The sequence below is a fragment of the Bactrocera tryoni genome, chromosome 2, assembly GCF_016617805.1.
Source record: "Bactrocera tryoni isolate S06 chromosome 2, CSIRO_BtryS06_freeze2, whole genome shotgun sequence".
Classification (NCBI taxonomy): Eukaryota; Metazoa; Arthropoda; class Insecta; order Diptera; family Tephritidae; genus Bactrocera; species Bactrocera tryoni.
Window position 1 is genome coordinate 73,488,601 of NC_052500.1, and position 21,465 is coordinate 73,510,065.

The 21,465-nt window shown below is 40.3% G+C and overlaps 3 protein-coding genes across 3 annotated transcripts; 1 reads left to right on the top strand and 2 right to left on the bottom strand.

Annotated features, from left to right (window-relative positions):
- The first annotated feature begins 523 nt into the window (after positions 1–523).
- LOC120768862 (tubulin glycylase 3A) lies at positions 524–8,550 on the top strand. Its single transcript, XM_040095617.1, has 3 exons — positions 524–1,922; positions 5,077–5,589; positions 7,230–8,550. The coding sequence occupies exons 1-3, from the start codon at positions 524–526 to the stop codon at positions 8,486–8,488; spliced, it is 3,171 nt and encodes a 1,056-aa protein (XP_039951551.1). The 3' UTR covers positions 8,489–8,550.
- LOC120769683 (tubulin glycylase 3B) lies at positions 8,544–14,268 on the bottom strand. The gene is made up of 3 exons (XM_040096804.1): positions 12,974–14,268; positions 10,344–11,119; positions 8,544–8,768 (listed from the first exon to the last, which is right to left on the bottom strand). The coding sequence occupies exons 1-3, from the start codon at positions 14,217–14,219 to the stop codon at positions 8,670–8,672; spliced, it is 2,121 nt and encodes a 706-aa protein (XP_039952738.1). The 5' UTR covers positions 14,220–14,268; the 3' UTR covers positions 8,544–8,669.
- Positions 14,269–17,167: 2,899 nt separating this feature from the next.
- LOC120767589 (eukaryotic translation elongation factor 2) lies at positions 17,168–21,186 on the bottom strand. The gene is made up of 6 exons (XM_040093737.1): positions 21,085–21,186; positions 20,561–20,674; positions 20,343–20,443; positions 19,718–20,245; positions 18,575–19,271; positions 17,168–18,390 (listed from the first exon to the last, which is right to left on the bottom strand). Exons 1-6 carry the CDS (start codon positions 21,085–21,087, stop codon positions 17,299–17,301), a joined length of 2,535 nt encoding a protein of 844 aa, XP_039949671.1. The 5' UTR covers positions 21,088–21,186; the 3' UTR covers positions 17,168–17,298.
- Positions 21,187–21,465: the final 279 nt, after the last annotated feature.

Genomic DNA, 21,465 nt, shown 5'->3' on the forward strand with positions numbered 1-21,465 from the left:
AAAATGCTTAACACAAGCAAATAAAATTTACGAAGCACGACCAAGTACAATAGCAACAACTGAAGTTATGCCAAACTATGCGCAATGCTTTCTTAGTAAATCCTTGTGAACCTCAAAAACTAGGTTGCCAACTCCACTTTCGCAAATTTGCGTCCTACTAGCAATCCACGGTGCTACGCTTCGACACATCACATAGATACATACATTTTACATGCCTGTGATTTTTGTGAAGCACGCCCACAGCAGACAGTAGACTCCATTCCAAATTATATTAAATCGTTGCTCTAATAAACTTAAGCCACCTGATTTGTTGTGGCCGCCATGGCAACAAGTAGACAACTTGCTCTACATTATGCGCGCTTACCATGTGCCCACGACGACGGTATGTCAGACTTCAATTCATTCCGATACAAATCGCATAATTTAGTAGTCATCGATTTTTGGAGCGCGCGGAACGCTTAAACGGCATTGCGGTCCCGGTTGGTTGGCTTACTAACGCAGGCGGTGGCTTGCGTTTCAAGCAATGCATGAGAAATCCGGTGAAAATGCCAACGAGAATCACAAGAATGAAGCCGCCAAAGAGAAGCAACAAGCGCCAGCAGCTGAAAAATTGGGAGACGTACCAGCGGCACCGCAGCCAACAAAACCAGCGGAAGTGAAAGCAATCGAATCCACTTCCGTTGAAGTGACAACGAACAGGACTACAGCGCATGTAGAGACTACCATAGTGGTCACAACCAGTGCCACCACGACAGCTAGCTTAACAGTCACTGCCACAGCCACAACCACCGCCACACTTAGCACAGCTACCAAACCGATAACTGCCACAATCACTACCGCAACCGGCAAGGAGATAATACCCAGCGCGCCGCCCAGCAATTACTGTAATCGTCGCACTTGGATTACAACCGATCGACTAAATGAGTTACGCCGTCGCGCACAAGAGGCGGTCAAACAGAATAAAACCTTCACCATACGCGGCTCCTTTCATTCCGTACGCAATGCGCTGGTGGCACGCGGTTGGATTGAAAAATTGGACGTGCATCGCAAACAAATACCAACGGGTGTGTGCCAAGTGACTTACGATGATTTGGCGCAGGGTTTGCCCAAGCGCAAGCCGGGCGAGACACGTCGCCAATATATTGCCAAGTGTGAACGTAACATTATGTCGCGCTTTCTCGAACACATGCCCATCGACTTTTTATGGACGAATCGCAAAGAGAAATGTGATTATATAGATCAAGCTAAAAATCCGGGCATGATTATTAATAAGTTTCACCGTGCGCCATTTACCTCGAAGGAGGGTTTATGTGCACAATTGAAGGACTTCCATTGGTTCTATGAGGAGGGTATGTCTGAGTTGTATTTTCCACGTTGTTACAATGTTTGGAGTTTGGAAGAGCTGGCCGAGTTTATGGATAACTTCAAGCTCACTGCCTGTATTGCCTTCATACGCGTCGTGGTGGATCGCTACCGTCGTAAGGGTATAGATGCGATTTTCTCCACTATGGGTACTGTACCATATAATAGCATCGATTTTGCAATTAAACGTTGCAGCGATTACTTGGATAGTTGTCAGCACAAAGATATCGATTTGGATGAGCTATCACGTGTTTGGGAACATGAATGGGATGTCTTCTTTCATCAACATCAACAGGTCGTAACGGAGGAAGCGAAAATATTTACAGAACCTACGCGTGCACCCGAGTATACGGTAAAATTGAGTATACAACTGTTGGAGCATCTGCAAAACTTTTGGCCGCAATATACGCTGGATGGTTATCAGAATTTGTGGATCGTAAAGCCGGCGAATAAGTGTCGGGGACGTGGCATACAGTTGATGGATAATTTGAAGAAAATTCTAGTGCTTGTAAATCCGTCCATCGGTTCGAAGAGTCGTTATGTGGTGCAAAAGTATATAGGTAAGTGCTGCTTCTTTAAGGGAACAATGATACATTTTCTTTTTTCCTCTCCTCGGAAACATGTGGTGTTATTGCTTATGGTGAACTAGCAGACCCCTGACAGAGATTGTTAGGTTTATTGAGAAAATGAGATCTAAGAATTTGGTTGTAATGAAGCAGTAAAAATAATTAGTCCGAAGAAAAGCAATTCGCCTTTGTATTTGAGTTCCTTTGTATTTTGAATTTCTCGGCTGATGTTGTTGTTATAACGTCAGAAACCCTCCTCATATTATTTAAAGCTGAAAATCGTATATTCCTGGAATGAAATATCCCAAAAAAAATTGTGTATTTATTCATTTATCCTAAACTTCGTAATATCCGTAAGAAAGTGATGGCAAAGTTGAATTGGCACGTCCGGACTCTACACCCGTTTCTGTAGAACCATACGTTTTTCTCAGGCACCTGGAGAACATTATAAAGTTTTAAAAAAGCTATTGATTTTTCCATATACATAGTATATATGTCCCATTATAAAAGGTTTGCCGACTATCTGATATCATATAGTTCGACGATCTGTCCTAATTTGTAAACTTAGACCTTCAAAGCCTTCATTTAGAATAGTTCAGACACTATATTCCGGCATCTTCTAAAGAGAATGCTATATTCTTATCATTTACAACTGGATAACTTTATGAAGCCCGTACACCAATAATAAAGTGACCTTAAAATTAAATAATTTTTTTCTGCAGCTGATCCAAATGTTCACAGACTCACAGACAGCCTTGGAAGACAATCTGCTTAATATACATAGTACAAAGGTCTCATACTCGTATTACTCACACTTACCGATCCAAACAGGGTTAGGTTAGGTTAGGTTAGGAAGTAGAGTAATTTCTTTGTGAGGACAGGTATAATTGCACTTGGACAGCTAAAGACGCCTGTCTGTTGTGATACAAAGAACTCCTAGATGTGCTTCAAGTTTCGATCTATCCGTGAAAAGACTCACTGCGCCTCTTCTCCAGCTGCTCACTTCTGCTTGAAAGCCACTACAGTGGTCTGGCAGTCCGAAACAACAGTTCCCCATACAACCTTTCCCTTGAGCTTCGATCCATTTGTGAAGAAGCTCACTGCGCCTCCTTTCCAACTACTTCGCCCCACCTACATATTCCTCGCAGGTATCTGCACGGAGAAGATGACAATAGTAGAATGCTCCGCGACGTTGTGGTCTAAATCGATGTTAAGCGAAGCAGTCAGTGAGAGAGGAGCTCGGAATGTTCCTCTCTGAGACCCTTAATGTAATCGATTTGCAGAAGCGTGTGGTCTAAATTGATGTTAAGTGATGCAGTCGAAGTAAGAGGGGATTTCGGAATGTTCCTTTCCGTTATCCTTTAAGTGCCCGATTTGCCGGAGGCTGTTAGCACCTTCACAGAAATGCACCTGACGAATATATTTGGTCAAAATCTAATCCTTGTCCAGAAAAAGTTCGGATCAATTTAGGTAACATAGAACTGGTTTTCATAGAAATTGACAAGTAAAATGGCATAGTAGAGCTTCGATTATGGAAAGCCCTATGCAATAAGAACAGTTTCCATTTCACACTGCGTAACCGAAATTAATCGCCAGGAAGCGCATAAAATTAGTCGATGAAAATCTGCCTACATATCATTATAAACAATGTATGACTTCACATTTTCTATTTAATTTCCAACCTACAACCTCGCATGCAATTTTCAGTGGAACTAAATGTAATAAAAATTAAAATGGCTAAGAATAGCAAATAAAAGCTCAATGTGGTAAAAATACACGCACGCGTCGGGAAAATCTTGCATGCTCACGTACAAATTATATAAATATAAGTAAATATGTATGTATGAGTGTCATATATGGGCGTAATGCTTGCACGTGAGTTCACATAATCACATATAAGTCAAAACGAAGGGGACGGCAAAGCGTACTTTCACCGCTCGTATAAAAATAAACACAAAACGAGCGAAATGAATATGGTATAGTTTATAATAAAATATAAGCATAATTACATACATACATATGTACTTACAGGCACGAATGCCTAAAAATATCAAACACTACAACATGAGCCCTCCAACTCGAGTATTGCCAACGACCCTACACAATACGATTTGGCTTCAGCACGCGGCAACCGAAAAACACCGATGTGTGTATATAAAAAAACAACAAAAAATATGAGTACATATGTATGTATGTATAGACTATGAAGTGGTGGTGGTGACTGTTGGCGGGTGCACAAAATCAATGAACTTTCAGTTTTAATGGATCGACTTCAACAGGTTGGCAATAAGCCTAATTTCCTGTCATGACACCATAAAGTTGCGTGAGCATTCAACAAATGCCAACCCAGTCTTTGCACTGACGTCACAACCACCCAACAGATAGCAACAAAAAAAGTAAACATAACCTTAGTTTACAGTGTCCCTGACGGCGCTTTCTTAACAGTGAGCTTATATAGTACAGATATAACGCGGTTTTCAATAAGGACGCTACAAAAGTAGAGCGATAGAGACAGCAAACGACGCCAAATTTTTTCCCGCTTTTTTGACACTTCTCTTCAGCACGGTTTGCCACTTCATCATGGAAAGATATATGAAATTATTAAAATTTACTACCGAAATTCGGAGTCAGTGGCTTCAACTTTAAGGGCGCTACATCCAATTTATGGTCGTCAAAATCGCCCTGGTCAGATCAACAATTGAACGTCTAGTGGAAAAACTTCAATCCACGTGACAGTGAGACAAAGAAGTGCCCGTAGTGTCGAGAATATTGCTGCCAAATCAGTCTCTCATACGTCGTTTTTAGGCCGTGGGCATCTCTGTGACGTCGTTGTGGCGAATTTTGTGAAAAGATCTTGTCCTACATGCTTACAAGATCAAATTGACGCAAGAGAACTGAAGCCGCTTGACCACTAGAATTGTCGTATGTTCGTGAATTGGGCTGAGCAACAGCTTGAAAATTATCCGGATTTTCATCGAAAATCGAAATCGTTTTACCGCCGCAAGTCAGCGACTTTTGTAGCGCTCTTATTGAAAAACCCGTTTAATACATAAACCTTTTAGTATAAGTACATATACATATATGTAGCACATTTATAGCTGTAAAATCGTACGATTTCGTAAAAACTTACCTACAACTTCCTTTGCAGAAAGGCCCCTCATTATTCACCATACAAAGTTTGATATACGCCAATGGTTTCTCATAACCAATGTACAACCGCTGGTCGTCTGGATGTACAAGGAGAGTTATCTGCGTTTTAGCTCGCAAGAGTATAGCTTGAGTAATCATCATGAATCGGTGCATCTGACTAATCATGCCATTCAAAAGAAATACAACAACGGTAAGCGCGATAAACGTTTGCCCATAGAGAACATGTGGGATTGTTACTCCTTCCAAGCGTATCTGCGTCAAATCGGCAAACAAGATATGTGGCAGGAACGCATCTATCCGGGCATGAAGAAAGCCATTGTGGGCACAATGTTGTCGTCACAGGAAAATATGGATCGTCGTCCGAACACGTTTGAGTTGTTCGGTGCAGATTTTATGATATGCGAGAATTTCTATCCTTGGCTAATTGAGATCAATTCAAGTCCCGATTTGGGTGCGACAACCAGTGTGACGGCACGTATGTGTCCGCAATGTCTGGAGGATGTGATAAAAGGTGAGAATTTAGAAATTTTTTTGACATTATATTGTTTTAAGTACTGGTGCTGTTAATGCTTGTGCTGTCATGAGGTAGAGTAGGAATTGTCCGCATAGACTTTAGACTTTACATATCCCCACAGGAAAAAATCTAACGGTGTGAACGGGGAATTGGCGCCGTCTTATTAAAACTCTATCGACATCATTTTTGAAGAAATATGGACCGATGATTCCACAGGCTCACAAACAAAACCAAACCATTGTTTTTTTCTGTATAATATGGCAACTTTTGAATGTTGCTCTTCGTCCCAAGGGCGGCAATTTTACTTATTTACGTACCCATTGTACCAGAAATGAGCCACATCGCTGAACAAAACTTGGCTCGAAAACGTCGGATCTTCTTGGAACTTTTCAAGAGCCCCTAGACCGAAGTGATGTGGCTAGGGACGGTCGAGTGGCTTCAGTTCTTGCACAAGCTGTATTTTGTACGTTTTCAATTTAAGATCTCGATGTAAAATACGCCAAGTCGTTCCATACGTCAGTCAGAGATGGTTATTTGAATGCTCGCGCTCGCTCCAATTTTGTGAGAGCACACGTCAAATATGGATACTGGCCAAGAGAATATCCACCATACTTTACACTTTTCTTTTAATAAAGGCGCACAATATGGTCAAGCTGAAGCTGAAAATATAAACAGATACTACTACTACTACTATATGATACTGTTGGAATTAATCAAAAAATGCACCACGGTCTGGAAAGCTAATTCGTCAAGTCCAACCGTCATGTAGGCACTGCTTCCATTACTTAAGAGCTAAGCATAACACCAAAATCCTTTTGGAACCATTAAAATAAGGCTGGATACAAAAGCAGCTCAATGTAACTCACACTAGTTAGCGCAAAAAATTTTATGAACCAAACTTCCATCTTCGCAAAGCTATTGAATCGCAACAAAAATGATCCATTTCTGAAGATATGGCTACTGGTGATGCAGAAAGGATCACTTACCTCCCTCATAGTCAAAAAAAAGACGGTAGTGGTAAAATCGAGGTGAGCAAGGTCAGGATTGACGGTCATGAAGGTTTTCCTATGAATTTGGTGACTCTGGCAGGGAGTTATATACTAACAGTTGCTTCCCTACCTACAAACTCTTATTTCGGTCCTGTACTATCAACAATTGGAATGTGTAAACGAAGGAATCGCCCAGATATAGGCAATTTTGGACAATTCGAGATGAATCAGAATAACGCCAGGCCACACACATCAATAAAAACTCGGCATAAGCTCCGGGAACTTGTTTGGAGTATACTTGACCACCTTATAGTTCGGACCTGGCACAAAGTGATTTCTACTTGTTCCCGTCTATGGGGAATGATTTATGGTGGTGCTTTGAACCCTACACCCCTTGACTACAACACAAAAATCATATGTCTTAGGAAATGTTTACTATCATTTTCGGTTTTAGCAACCCAAAACCCTCTAACATCACGATCAGGGTAATGGATTTCTCTTTACTATACCTTATATATTATAAAAAAATAAAGGCAATAGAGATCTAATTAAAGCTAAAGTCCATTCATAATATGAGTTTATTACTAAATATTTACCTTTTTTTAACTGACTGAATCCTCTACAATTTCTCGCATCCCTTCTTCACAGTTGCAATTGATCGACGCGTGGATCCCAAGGCAGATATGGGTAATTTTGAACTTATCTACCGCCAAGTGGTGCCACCAACACCAGCCTATATGGGACTCAATCTCTTCGTGAAAGGCAAGCAAATTGTCACTAAAGCGCCACATCATCATCATCACCATCACTACCCGCATCAACAACGCGAACGTCCAACACTAAGTGGACATAATTACAGGCATCGTGCCACCATCACGCCAGCCATCTCGAATGTGCACAAGGCTATGCCCACATTCAATGCTACCGAGTACGTTGAGAAGTATATAATGGAGGCGGGAAATAGCAGTCGTAGCAGCATAAGCTGCGGTCTCGTTGGCGGTATCACCGCCTCGGGTGCCGTGATACACACTTCGCCCACACCAATGCAAATGGTGCAAAATGCACGTCGCAAATATCATATAACACCGCAAACGCCTGCTATGATCTGTCCGAATCTCTTGAAAACGCCACGCACACAGGTAGGCACACGCCGCAAGTCCGTCACAAATCTCTCCAGTAAAGCGAACACCATGCCAGCAACAGCTAAAGATCACGAGGCGACTGTACCGCTTATGAAGCGACATCGGAGTTGTGGACCACGCCTTAACACTGCCATCGTAGCGGGTTGTACGAATAATGAAGGTGATAAAAATTTTAAATTTATTATTAAGAAATGTGTGATCCCAACATCGGCCGAGGTCAATAACCAATTGCCTAGTCAAATCGACGCAGAATCGGCCACGGTCAGTGTTTCGGCGCACGCGAGCAAAAGTAAAAGCGTCGATAATATTGTGGATATGTTACGTCGGTTCAAAGGTCAGCCACAGTCAATGACATTGCCACAAACGCAAGGGTCAACACAGGTGGCACGCAGTGGTGGTGTAGAGCATGATTTGACCATAGGCGTAAACGAAAAATCAATCAAGTCCTTGCTGGCGAAACAAACGAAATCCAACACAACTGAGGCGTCTCAACTGGCAGCAAAAATGGCAGCTTCAGCCGGCATACGCACGGTCGGACGCAAGCTTGTGACTTGGCGGCGCTCCAGGCGTCATAACGCCCGCCTAGCCGCTAACGCCAGCAACACCAAGCCCGCTGGCAGCGTTTACGTTTGCAAGAAGAAGCCGATGGCGTTGGTAGGCGTTGCGCCCTCTGCAGCGAGCTTAACTGTTGCGGAACGTTCACGCAGTTCATCCGCGAACTATCAAAAGCCAGCTTCGGTAACAAACGCCACAGCAAAAATCTAAAAATATGGTATATACGCGAATATGTAGTATATGTCAAAGTTACGATTGTTATATTATATAAAAATTTTATTATTGTTCCACTTAGTTAATTTGTTCTTAACTGTTATAAAATGGCATGTGTGTCTTAATAAACTTTTGAACATTAGTTATTGAACAATGCAATTTCGCCTCCTTCTTCATATTACTTTGGGGCGGTGTAGCGTAGTGCTAGCGCTTCTTTAGCGGCGGATTTAAGAATTTTGGGTTCAGTTACACCAGCGTCCATTTGTGCTTTATTTTTCTAGAATGACAAGAGGATTTTATGAGTTTTAGCACCTTTCATTAATAGGAAAAAGCATAAGCTAAGATACTGACAAGTCCAAGACAAGACTTTATAGATAATTACACATATTTCTACCAAATGGAAGTAGCCAAGACCAATAACTGTAGGATCAGTACTTGAAATGAGTTATCGTCTTAATTTTTAGCTTCAACCTAAACCTGAACTTTAGAAAACTATTTTTAACACCAGTCCAATAAGTTAGTCTTCTTCTACCTTACTCTAGCTAAACGTTAGGATAGGTGAGGTTAGGTTAGTAGGGCAGATCATTGCAACAAACGGACGAAGGATCTCCACTTGCCGGTCCTTTATGATGCTCAAAAACTATTAGGTATGGACCGCCAATATTTTCTAGATCAACGATGACTTTAAGTCTATCAGAAAGTTTTTAAGGCAGCTAATATCAAACCCAGAAACTTCACCAGTGCCGAGTATGTGTCTACCGAGATGTTGAACCTCAGCTTTGAAAATTTGAGTTCGACAAGATACATATGTATGTAACCTCACCATATGTGGGCCTATTAGACAGTGTCAGAAGACCTATCATGGTGGCAAGTTGCACCATGCTAAGAGTAAGTAGTTCACATAACCTTGCGTTCCCGTTCCCACGACAGTCCGATCTACAGACCACAACCTTTTGCATTCCACTTTGGGCTAGAAGGATTTAGAGAATTGGGTTTTAACCAGCGTTTTTCAAGCTCACGGGAGGTCCATAAATTTAACGTTGCTAAGAGTAAATAGTTCAGAAAACCTACTGCGTTCACTTTCGGCCTGAACGATTTGGAAGGCTGGTTTCTAACCAGCGCTACCAAGTTTACGGGAGGTCCCTAGATCCAACGCTAGAGCACAAGGAGACAGCGGAGTACCGACTCGTTGCCACTATAATCGAATAGTTGACCTTTCCGCTAAACTCGTCGGCTTTGCGGTTTCCAGCGATTCCGCTGTGAGGCGTCGCCCAAACAAGTCGAATATCAAAGTACTTAACAAGTCTTTAACCCTCTGTCAGCAAGCTCAAAGTCAGTATTACAGCTCTGCTGTCGGAATGAATTCTTACCACTCTTAAGGAAGCTGCCCTTCGGAGCACTACATCTACTTATACCTTGATGGCAGCTACCACCGCTTGAAAGTCCCTTTTATTTGGGCCAATTTCATAGAAGTCATGAAGGGTAAGCGTTCCGACAACTCTGGCTTTACGGTCCATTCAGTTTTATATATATGTACGTTACACTACAAAACCTCGTCTGAAAAGTACTTTTCGCTGTTGTATGGAAGACAAGAAAACTATTGAAGGTTAATCCTAGAAAATAAATTCTCTCTAGTCTCTAAAACTCGGATATAACCGCGTAAGCGGTGTCCACGTCAATAAAGAATAAGGGTCTCACCATTTCTAAAAGACCACATCTACACCTTAAGCTAAGACTGAGTAAGACTTCGGACCGAACTAAGCCAGCACTACCATTTTCTTACAGTTATGTTCTAAACTCACACAACACTCAGCGGGAAAACAAAATAAAATCACGAAATCAACGTGCTCACCTGTGCAGCTGGTCCTCTTAAACGCTTCAATGGCACTTTTATTGCATGTTCTGTTTTCTTAATCAATTTGGTCGGCAAACGAATTGGCGTCTTCTTTTGCGGTACTATTGTTTGTTTGAATAGTGTCATTGCTTTGCCACAAATGTCTAAACCAACTTCGGGATCGAAATCTCTTTTGATCTTATAGTTAACCTCGTAGACACGCTCAAAATTACCAGTGGGCGAAAGTGGATTACGCGGCAAATCGACAATGACTTTCACCAAATCTTTCAAAGCCAAAGGACAAATACGTGCCGTCACGTCGGTGGATGGCGAGAGATCCGGCGTAGAATTGATTTCAATTAATATCGGATTATATTGTTCGTCTAACATTAAATCACAACCATACAATTCGAACGAATTTTCCACAAAATCAGTCTCCTCCAAACTGGCCATCACAACAGCGATAAGATTCTCTTTGAAACCCGGATAAATACGTTCTTCCCATATATTGTCGGGGGCATTTGAATGTTTTAGATAGACTTTGAATTGTTCCAACGACCACATATTGTTCTTCGGCAAACGTATATCACGATTTGGTTTGTTCTTATAACGCTTCTGTACCGAATTATTCGTTAAGTGTATTGATTCACGCAGATCATCGATGGTGAACTCCTGTGAGCTGAAGCGCAAGTAACAATCGCGATATAACCATATAGATAGAGTACAATCACTAATGGAGAGCAGCATATATTGACGTATATCGAATTTGGTTTTATGTATCAAGAGTGGACGTTCTGTGGATTAAAATATATGCGGTTATTTTATAATTTTATTAATATGTTTAAAATGGATTAGTTATGTGACAAGTAGATTTCATAAAATAAAATCCTCTTAATTCCATAATAAATATAAAACTGGAGCTTTTCTACGGGTCGGACCAAAGAGAAAGCGGTGTCAAGTGAGTGAATTTGGCCGAGCCATTGTGATTTCACTCGGCAACTCACACTCCCGGTCCACGATTACTGCTGTTTCGACTCCAAGAACACGATTCACCAAGAGTAGTCAATGAAAGTGGTAATCTATTCATTGTGAATGGCGTTCAGTATATCTATGAAGCTTGTCCCGTTCGAAATTGCTCCGGTGTATTGTTGTAAGAACGTTCTTTTGTTGTTCGTGGTATTCGAAAACATCACAGAAACTGGTTGGAGAATAATGCATTATGCTCCTTAACCGTAAGCTGCTATGTGGTTATTCGACAGGGAACATGAAGAGACAGTAATAGTACGAAATGCGGTGTTCTGACATGTCTGTATCTTTTTCAGCAACGTAACTAGACGAAAATGAAAGCAAAAAAATGCCAAAACCCTGTTAAATTCTAAGTTTGCTCAGAGTTTTTACCTCGAAATAGTACGGCTGATTGGACCATCTCTTCAGCCGGAGAGGAAACACACTCGGTATTTGCTTTTATTTACCAACTTTTTTTACGTTGTCGGAAACTCAGGCCCAACTCATCTCATCGTGGTAATGGAATAGGTATAATGATTTTTGAGATAAATCTGCCTTCGTTGTAGAAAATTAGTTCAATAACTAAATAACATTTCCAGAAAAGGTGATAATGGCGATTTTATAGTAAGTCTCAAACTTCCTAGCAGATAAAACTTAAAGTATAATTCGTTATTTTCCTAAACTCCTAAAAGTCATGTCGCCCGAATGGATAAAAACACTCTAGCTCTGAAAGTATTCGACGCAGTACCCGCGGGGAGAAGCAGAGGAAGAGAAAGATCTCCACTCCGTTGGAAAGACCAGGTGGAAAAGGACATGTCCACACTTGGAAGAACGATTAGCGGGTTGTTGTAAACTCTACTATAACCGCGTAAGTGGTGTCTACGCCAATAAAAAAGAAAATCCTAAACGGAGCATTCTGTAACAATCGGTAGCGGAGAGTTCTGGCAGGTCTACAGCTTGGGTACCTTTGAACCGAAAAATTATTATTATTGTTGACCGGTCATTCAATACTCTTGAGAGTAAAAGGCACTAACTGTCTTCTAGAAGCGTCCTCTGATTGACCGCTTCAAAAACCTTCGATAAATCAAAAGATCCGTTCCCACGACAGTCGGGTCTACATAACCGGAACGGACCCGGTTTTTTGTCGGTCAGGGACTGTGAACCCGGCCACTACAACAGCAACAACAAAAACAGAGATCAAAAATTAATATTCAGCTATATATATAGCGATTTGATGAATAACTGGACTAGATAGTGAATGAAATAGTGGCATTTTACCAATCGGATTACTACAAAAATTCCAACGGGTCCACCATGGTATATGCGTAATGAAAACATTCATAAGGATCTTGATATTCCTATGGTAAAGAAGGAGATAGAGGACAGCAGAATGAGAAGTGATCTACCAGCCTATGAAAGAGCAACGTTCTACCAAAAAAGCTCAACCACATTCTTGAGCTTCTTTAGTTTTAAATAGAGTTAAGATTTGAATACTTATTGTTAGACTTTTCTAAGCAGATCCAATAAATCAAGAAATATTGAGAAAAAAAAATCCAATAGTATTATATCGGATCTTAGTACAACCGAAAATTGCTTAGACATCATTCCTGTTTTACAGTTTCAAGCAATACGCCACCACTTACCCAAATACTTCTGTGCGATATATCTTCTTTGCGGATTGTTGGTTGCCCATTGCAAAATCTCATCAATGGAACTACGTATGATAATACCCAGACCGCGACATTGATAACCGGGCTTTAGGATCCACAGATTACGACAACCATCCCACTTGTAATCTCGACGGCGCTCTTCTATTTTTGCCAAATAAATGCGACTTAATTTGGACACTTCCTCCAGCAACGGTACAGTCACTTTAATTTTGGCATTATTACGCATAACTTGATTGGAATCGGCAATAAAGTTCTGCCATTCGATATTTTCACTTTCCGTATTCTTTTCGCCATCGTCATCCAGTGTACGATGTTCGAATTCATCGAAATGTTTTTTCAAATTTGTCACAGCGAAATGCACCACAGATATCGGTATAGTACCCTCATCCGGATCCGCCAACTCCGATAAACGTTGACCATGCTCCAAGATAAATTTGAGTAAACTGCGACACTGCGTTTGACGAAAATCCTCTATGAATGCCATGCGCTCTTCCGAACTGCCACCCAGTCGATAGAAGCGTGGATGACTCATGCCGCAAACACCCTGCTGATGGAACCACTGATGCTGTTCGGCGCAACCGATCAAACCAACTTTGGTCGAAAAATCCAAATTGCGACCGCGTCGCACACGATTACGCAGCGGCAGCACATCCGTATGCGAATCGCGTTGTGCCTTCGGTTGCCAAATGAAAAACGCCGGAAAGTGACTAATGATTTTTGAAATGGCCACCGCCTCATAGTCATTGCCACGCTTGGCATGCTGCAGCAATACCTCCTCGGGTAAGCTTTGCAATTTCGGATAACGATTCGGCGACAGCTTCTCCAGCCAACCACGATTCAGCAATGCGCGCCGGATGGTATGGTAATTACCGTAAACGGTGAATATGCGACGATTGCGAAACGCATCGATCACACGTGAGCGATAGATGCTCGATAGCGTGCGTGTTTGCGCATTGCTAGCCGTTTGGCCGTCACTCAAAATCGCCATACTTTTATTCACCTCCGGATAGGCTTTGTATTTCGTGCCGCTGCTAGTGTGACCGAGTATATAATTTACGTTCGCTGCGGTTGGATTTAGTACGTTAATTTTTGAGACTGCGCAACGATGTGAGAGTGCCGCCAATTCGGCGTCCAGTGATTGTATTAATGAACGGATTTTATAGACGGGATTGTAGTATTGGTTTCTATAATTTGGCCAAGATGTTGAGGAACGTTGCATTCTGTTTACAACAAATTTAGAAGCAGAAGCCGAAAATTTTTTTTTGGAAAATTTTACAATAATTTTTTGAATGATGTTCGGTGAATTTTGAAATTTCTCCATGGAATTTGTCAAAATAACCAATTTCATTTATATATTACGAAAGAAGCCTCGAAAAAACGAACTAAAAACAAATATTATATTAAGTCAAAGCTAGTAAATAACAAAAGACATCGCATTTAGATTTATTTTTAAAACAACAAAAGTGTGGGGTGGTTGGTGTTGTAAAAAAAACGCTGATATGCGCAGCCGAAATTCTAACAGACGGAATAATATTATAAAACCAGTAATTGTCGAGATTGGCAAAAGATTGCATTAGTAGTATGTATGTAAGAGAATATAACGGGCTGAGAAGTTGAAATTATGTTTATTTATTTTTAATTTTAATTGCAGTCCATCAAGTATTTCCTTAATTATTCATTCAAAATTTTTCCCGTTCTCATCGCTTTAGAAATGAAAAAAATTGATAATATAAAATTAAAAAAAAATAATAATAACAAACATAAAAAAAAATAATAAAAAAAATAAAATAAAAATAATAAAAAACAATAAAAAAAATAATAAAAAAATAAATAATAATGATAAAGAATAAATAACTAATAATAAATAAAAACATTATAAAAAAATTAAAAAAATTAAAAAATATAAAACAAATAAAACAAAATAAAATAAAATAAATAAATAAAAACTAAAAAAATATAAACAAAAATTATATGAAAAATAAATATCAAATATAAAATAAATTAAAAATAACGTAATAAAAGAGACGAAAAAATAAAAATAAAAAATATTAAAACATACAAATAATAATACAAAAAAACTTTAAAATATAGTAAAAAAATGAATTAAAAAAAATAAAACAAAAACATAAAAATTCATAAAAAACAAAAAAATTAAAAAAGTAAAATATTAATAGATAAATAAAAAACAAAATAAAAAAAATAAAAATCTGCTTCACAGTACCATTTATTATAGCATTAATGGATATAACATTTTCCTTATCTAGATTTTGATAGATCAGTTTGTATGACAGCTATATGCTATAGTGGTTCGATTTCACCAACTGACAGTTGTTGTTGTTGTTGTTGTTTTAACGGAAATCTAATCCCCGTTGGGATGGTAAATGTCATTTGTGTTGTCGCCGATGTCATCTAACGGTAGGCCCAAGAAACGTGCTGTTTCGACGGGGTCGGACCAAAGGGCGATCCGCCGAATGTTGTCAACAACATCCTTTTGCATTTACCCCTAGTGCTGCCGGCCAGCGGTTTGAGAATCTTGTTGCGGCTCTGTAGTTTCTTGACAATCGCGGTTTTGTGTGGAGTGGAGGAGTGCGGACTGTCAAATACAACAACTAAAATCGTAGGGTGGAAATGTGAAAATCATCCACGGAAATGTTTAGATCCAGTCTGTACTCCACCATTCAGTTTGTACCTTATTTACCGTATTAGCCGTGGTTTTGGCAGGTGAAAGTTTTAAGCTCTTTTGGCGTTCACTGTTGAGCTCATGCTATCAATTCCCTTTTCCGGCGGCATAATCGTGCCAATATCTGCTTACGCGATTATAGAAACTACTTCTGGTGGTTGTAGAAGTTTCGAAATGTAGTAGTTAAACAGTAGCTGGGAGAGAAGACCAACTGTGCGAAAACCTCTATTGAATTCTCCTTAATTTAGCTTCGTCATCTTTAAATAATACCAATGAATGTCGTCCGCTCAGATAGTTCACGGTCCACCTCTTTACCCCTAAAGGAGCGTTGTTTGTCCGATGTCCTGAAGTAGCATTGTGTGGTTGACTGTGTCAAAAGCTTTGGACAAGTCCATCGATGCCAGGGCAGGATTTTCACAGGGCGGTTTCTATTTGAAACCACGAGCTAGCTGGACGTTTATGACTGAAGCTATGCGTGCTAGGCTCAGATGGTATTTGAAGGCCGGCACGCTTCCCAGGTTTTAGTAATGGGACCACCCTTCCGATTTTCTACGCAACAGGTATGTGAATGGTGATCAGTGACAAATTGAGCACCTTTCTGCGATAGTTTACTCCTGTCGAGCCGATTTCTTCCGTCTGGAATTTCGATGTCTTTGATTTGTTGATCGTACTCTGAGGCCAGCTAGAAGTAGGTTAGATTACGAGGTCAATCCCAACACGGATCTCACTTGGACGCTTAGAACACCGGTCCGTATCATAAGACCCTTACAATTCGACAACCGATTTAAGCCAATCAAAATATTTTTGAAACGGCTAACGACAGTTTCGCCTTTGTCCGTCCGGTTTGTCAAAAGTAAGTCTACCGAAATATTCCAGCCTCAATCGTGCAAAGCCTGGTAGGTGAAGCAGAAAGTACCTAGATGCTTCCACCTCACCCTCTTCCACACAACTTTGACAACTAGCGTCCGCCAAGATTTTTAGCCTCGGCAGTTTCCATATCTTCAAATTGATTTGCGATTTGGATCACAGACTCTCCACGTTTTCTTCTAGGTTTTACAAACTCCGTGGTAAACTTAATAAACCCTGTTAGCGTACAAAAACATTGCCCAACCATTTTAGATAACTTGAACCGTACACCAACAAAGCCTGAACAAAAAAACCTTTTCCACCAACATAACCGAATCAATCAGCAATTGCAGAAAACCACTTTCCAAAAATCAGCTTATGAAATTCAAATGCCAAACTGCGCTCTCATACATACACACACAAAGAAATTCAAAAATTTATGTTAACCGCTAATGCAAAAAAAAAGAAAAGAAAACAACCAATATTGAGTCACATTAAATAAAATTAATTAAAATAAAGTAGAAAATTATGCAGTACATTGAAATTAATCGCTTACACAAATTATCAAATACAAATTGCGCTCCGATCAAAACTAATTACTACAGTTCCATGTGCCTCAAATTCAAATCATGAAAAATATATATGTTGTTATTTTTATATTGTTGTAATTATGTAATTATCTTTTTATTATTTTGTATAATTTCTTCTTCTTTTCTTGTTCTCTCCGTTTGCGACGTTAACAAACACATACTAAATTGACAGCTTCGTGCGCTTACAATTTATCGAGGTATTGGGCCAAGTCGGGTAGACCTTCCTTCAAACCCTTACGTTTACGTGTATCCTGTACAATCTGGTATGGTTTGCTGCTGGGTTCGCACGGATCACCGGGCAACACTTGCCAATGGTCGAACACGCATTGTGGGAAAGCTTGTCCACCGGTGTTGGAACGTAAATCGGCGGTGAAACCGAACGATTCGTTTACGGGCAAGTATGCCTTGACCACGAACATAGGTGTGCCAACAACTTGAGCTTCTTCGAAGACATGACCACGACGTCTATTCAATACACCGTAGATACCACCAACAGCAACTTCGGGACATTGAATTTCGCACAAGTAAACGGGTTCCATCAAACGTGGTCCAGCTGTGATAGCTGAAGCGTACAAGCAACGACGAGTTGTTGGAATGATTTGACCACCACCACGATGGATAGCATCAGCGTGCAACGTCACATCATAAATGTTGAAACGTACACCACGCATATTTTCTTCAGCCATAATACCTTCCTTGGATGCCCATTGGAAACCGGCAACAACGGAATCCTTAATTTCATTCAAGTATTGCACGGATTTGGTACAATCCAAAACGAAGTTAGGGCCGGTACCGTCAGGTCCGAAACACCAGATTTTACGGGCTTCTGTCACATCATAATCGTATTTCTCGGCCAAGTAACGGGCACGAAGTTTGAAATCGTCCTTGGAGCTGACATCACCGTTGTCAATGTCCTCGGGCAAACCATCAGGCATGGGCAAAGCTTTCATCATCAGACGGTTATGCTTGTTGGGCGATTTGGACAAGCACATTTGGTTGGATTCCTCGAATACGGTTTCACGGTATGATACAACGGGGTCGGATTTCTTCAATGGAATGCAAGCGTGATCTTCTTCCAAATCCTTCAAGCAAATTTCCAAATGCAATTCACCGGCACCAGCAATGATGTGCTCACCGGATTCTTCAATGATACATTGCACCATAGGATCGGATTTGGCCAAACGCTTAAGACCTTCCACCAATTTGGGCAAATCAGCTGGGTTCTTGGGCTCGACGGCAACACGCACGACGGGTGACACGGAGAATTTCATCACCTAAAAGCAAACAAAAAAAATGTAAACATAATTATAAAATATCAAATTTTGCTTAAAAAGTAAATCGAGTGCAAAAAAAAAATCAGAATAACACTTCGCTCATTACTTTTCAGAACAGGTCTGTGTAAAAATAACATCACCAAATAATTACTACTAGCAATGTATAATAATCATCGTAACTCACCTTCATGTTGTGGGCATCCTTGAATGTGGTGATGGTACCGGTCTTGACCAAGAATTGATCGACACCGACCAGACCGCAAATGTTACCGGAAGGCACATCTTCGATGGCTTCAACATAACGACCCATCATCAAAATTGTACGTTGGATGGCCTTTTCGTACAAATCTTCCTTCTTGCCGGGCACATAGTTGGGGCCCATGATACGGCACTTCTGGCCAGTAGCGACCTTACCGGAGAACACACGACCGAAGGCATAGAAACGACCCTTATCGGAAGTCGGTACCATTTTGGAAATGTACATCATCAATGGACCATCAGGATCACAGTTCTTAACAGCGACGGCAGCTTCATCGTCATGTGGACCCTCGTACAACATTTCCATACGGTATTTCTGAGCAATTACAGGTGAAGGCAAGTGAATGGCAATCATCTGAAGCAAAGCTTCACCAGCTGGCAACCAGGTGCGCATAACAACCTTCAGGAGGGCTTTACCATCCTTGTCCTTATCTTCGTGCTTGATGGTAACACCGATCTTTTCCAACAAAGTACCGATTTCTTCCTTCTTGTAGTTCATGATAGCATCGAACACTTTGTAGATGGGGTCCAAGATGTACATACAGAAGGAGCGCTTGTTATCGGCTTCCTTTTGTTTTTGCCATTTCTTGGTCTTGGCGTTGAAGAAGTTCTCACCCCATAGACTATAATGAAGACGTAACGCAAAATTTGTATTAATCACTGAGTAACAAGAACAAATGCATTTATAGATAATAAATAATCTCATTCATCTTATCTGTGCCACACCCTAACACCATTTCCTAATACGTTATTTAATTATTTCGACAAATCTTCAGCTTATTCCGATTGAACATTAAGAAAGAGGTTCCAGAACAGCGTTACAAAGCGTCGATCTTGGTGCCACTGAAACAGCGTACCTGCTTGATCTGCTTTTATTGAAGTTGCACTTGTAGCACGGTCATCAGAAATATACCTATTTGAACAAGTCCAAATTGAGCATATCTCTTGCGTGCAACACAAATTGTGCTAAAAGCATTTCCCCTCCTTAATATCCTTCCTCACCTTATAAGCTACTTATAATTAACTCGCTAAAAATAAAATTATGAGATAACTAAGCTTACAGACTTACCGGTTCATTAGCTTGACGACATCGATCTTGAATTTCTCTGAGTACATTTCGGAGAACTGCTTAAGAGTGAAAGCCCATCCGTGCAGACCAGAACCGAAACCGACGGAACCCTTGGAGGGGTCAACACGCACTTCACCCATTGGACCACCATCATCGTTGTAAGTAGCAATAATGACGTTCACGTTTTCAACGATACGCTGGAAAGTTTGGTACAGTTCTTCAGCCTCCAATTGCAATTCAAGCAAAGCGCGGTCCATTTTGTTCATGAACAAAATTGGCTTAATACGTTCAGCGATAGCTTGACGCAATACAGTCTCGGTTTGCACACATACACCAGAGACACAATCGACGACGACCAAGGCACCGTCAGTTACACGAAGAGCAGCAGTTACTTCAGAGGAGAAATCAACGTGACCGGGTGAATCGATCAAATTGATCAAGAAACCTTTGCACTCCTTCTCACGCTGATCAGCATGGGTGATGAAAACAAGATCCTTGTCTTCAACTTCGAAGTACATAGAAATGGCACTGTTGAAATGTAAATACGTAATATATTAATTGCGAAATGATTAAAAACAATACATATAAAATAATATTTGTAAATATATATAATATTCAAACTTACGTTGACTTGATGGTAATGCAACGTTCCTGTTCATCTTTACGGGTGTCAGTGAAACGGGTTTCACCAGCCTTGGCACCAGCAATAATACCGGCCTTCGACACCTACAACAAAAATGAAAACACTTAAGTTATTAAATCGGGTTGTGAAATAGGCATTTGTGACGTCATAACACAAAAAGGGAAAGTGCATGCACATCAATATGTAATGATTTTACTTACCAAGGAATCGGTCAAAGTTGATTTGCCATGATCGACGTGAGCAATGACGGACATGTTACGGATGTTCCGCTTCTTGTCCATCAAGGCACGGATTTCGTCGACAGTAAAGTTGACCTGCGTACACACACACGTACAATTCCATCACGCCATCAGCACATACGCAGAAATAAATTTACATGGAAAAGACATAAGTAGATACATAAATATTAATATCAACCAAGCAATAAATGCATTTTCATGCATGGAAAACAGAATTTTCAGCTCTAAATTTTAAAATGTTGGCCTTGAGAGTTTCCTTTGTACAAAACTGCATACGTCATACGGTTGACCCGAGGAAATTATATCGTCGGTAGCTCGTCTACGCAAACGAACACACGACCTTCGCACATACGATTTGGATTAAGATTTTACAAAACCAATTTGCATAATAAAATGCACAATTCCATTCAAGATAATACGCACATTTAAATGTTTAGAGCTGTTACTTTCTGTTTTGCGTTAGTTTTGAAATATTTTTTACATACCATTTTGGATGTTTAATGATTTTTCTGACCAACTTTTAAAAACACTACACGCCTCTAGTCGTGTACTTGACAAAAAGAACGAAGAACAAATCCACCACCTACAGCTCGGGCACCTAACCAATTCAACACGTTTTTCGGAGTCAAAGTGTTGCCAACGATCTTTTCCCGCATGGTTGCATTATATATACACCTTTCAAACACTGGGTGACATTTTCAACGTTATAGATTATTATTATAATTCAATATAATATTTATATATATTCTCCAAAAACAACTACTGTAAAACTTTAAATAAATCGTGAATGTATTGTATAAACATCAATCTAAATTGATTTTCTTTGTACTACATGCCTTTTTGAGTAACTCTTTTCTACGCAAGGT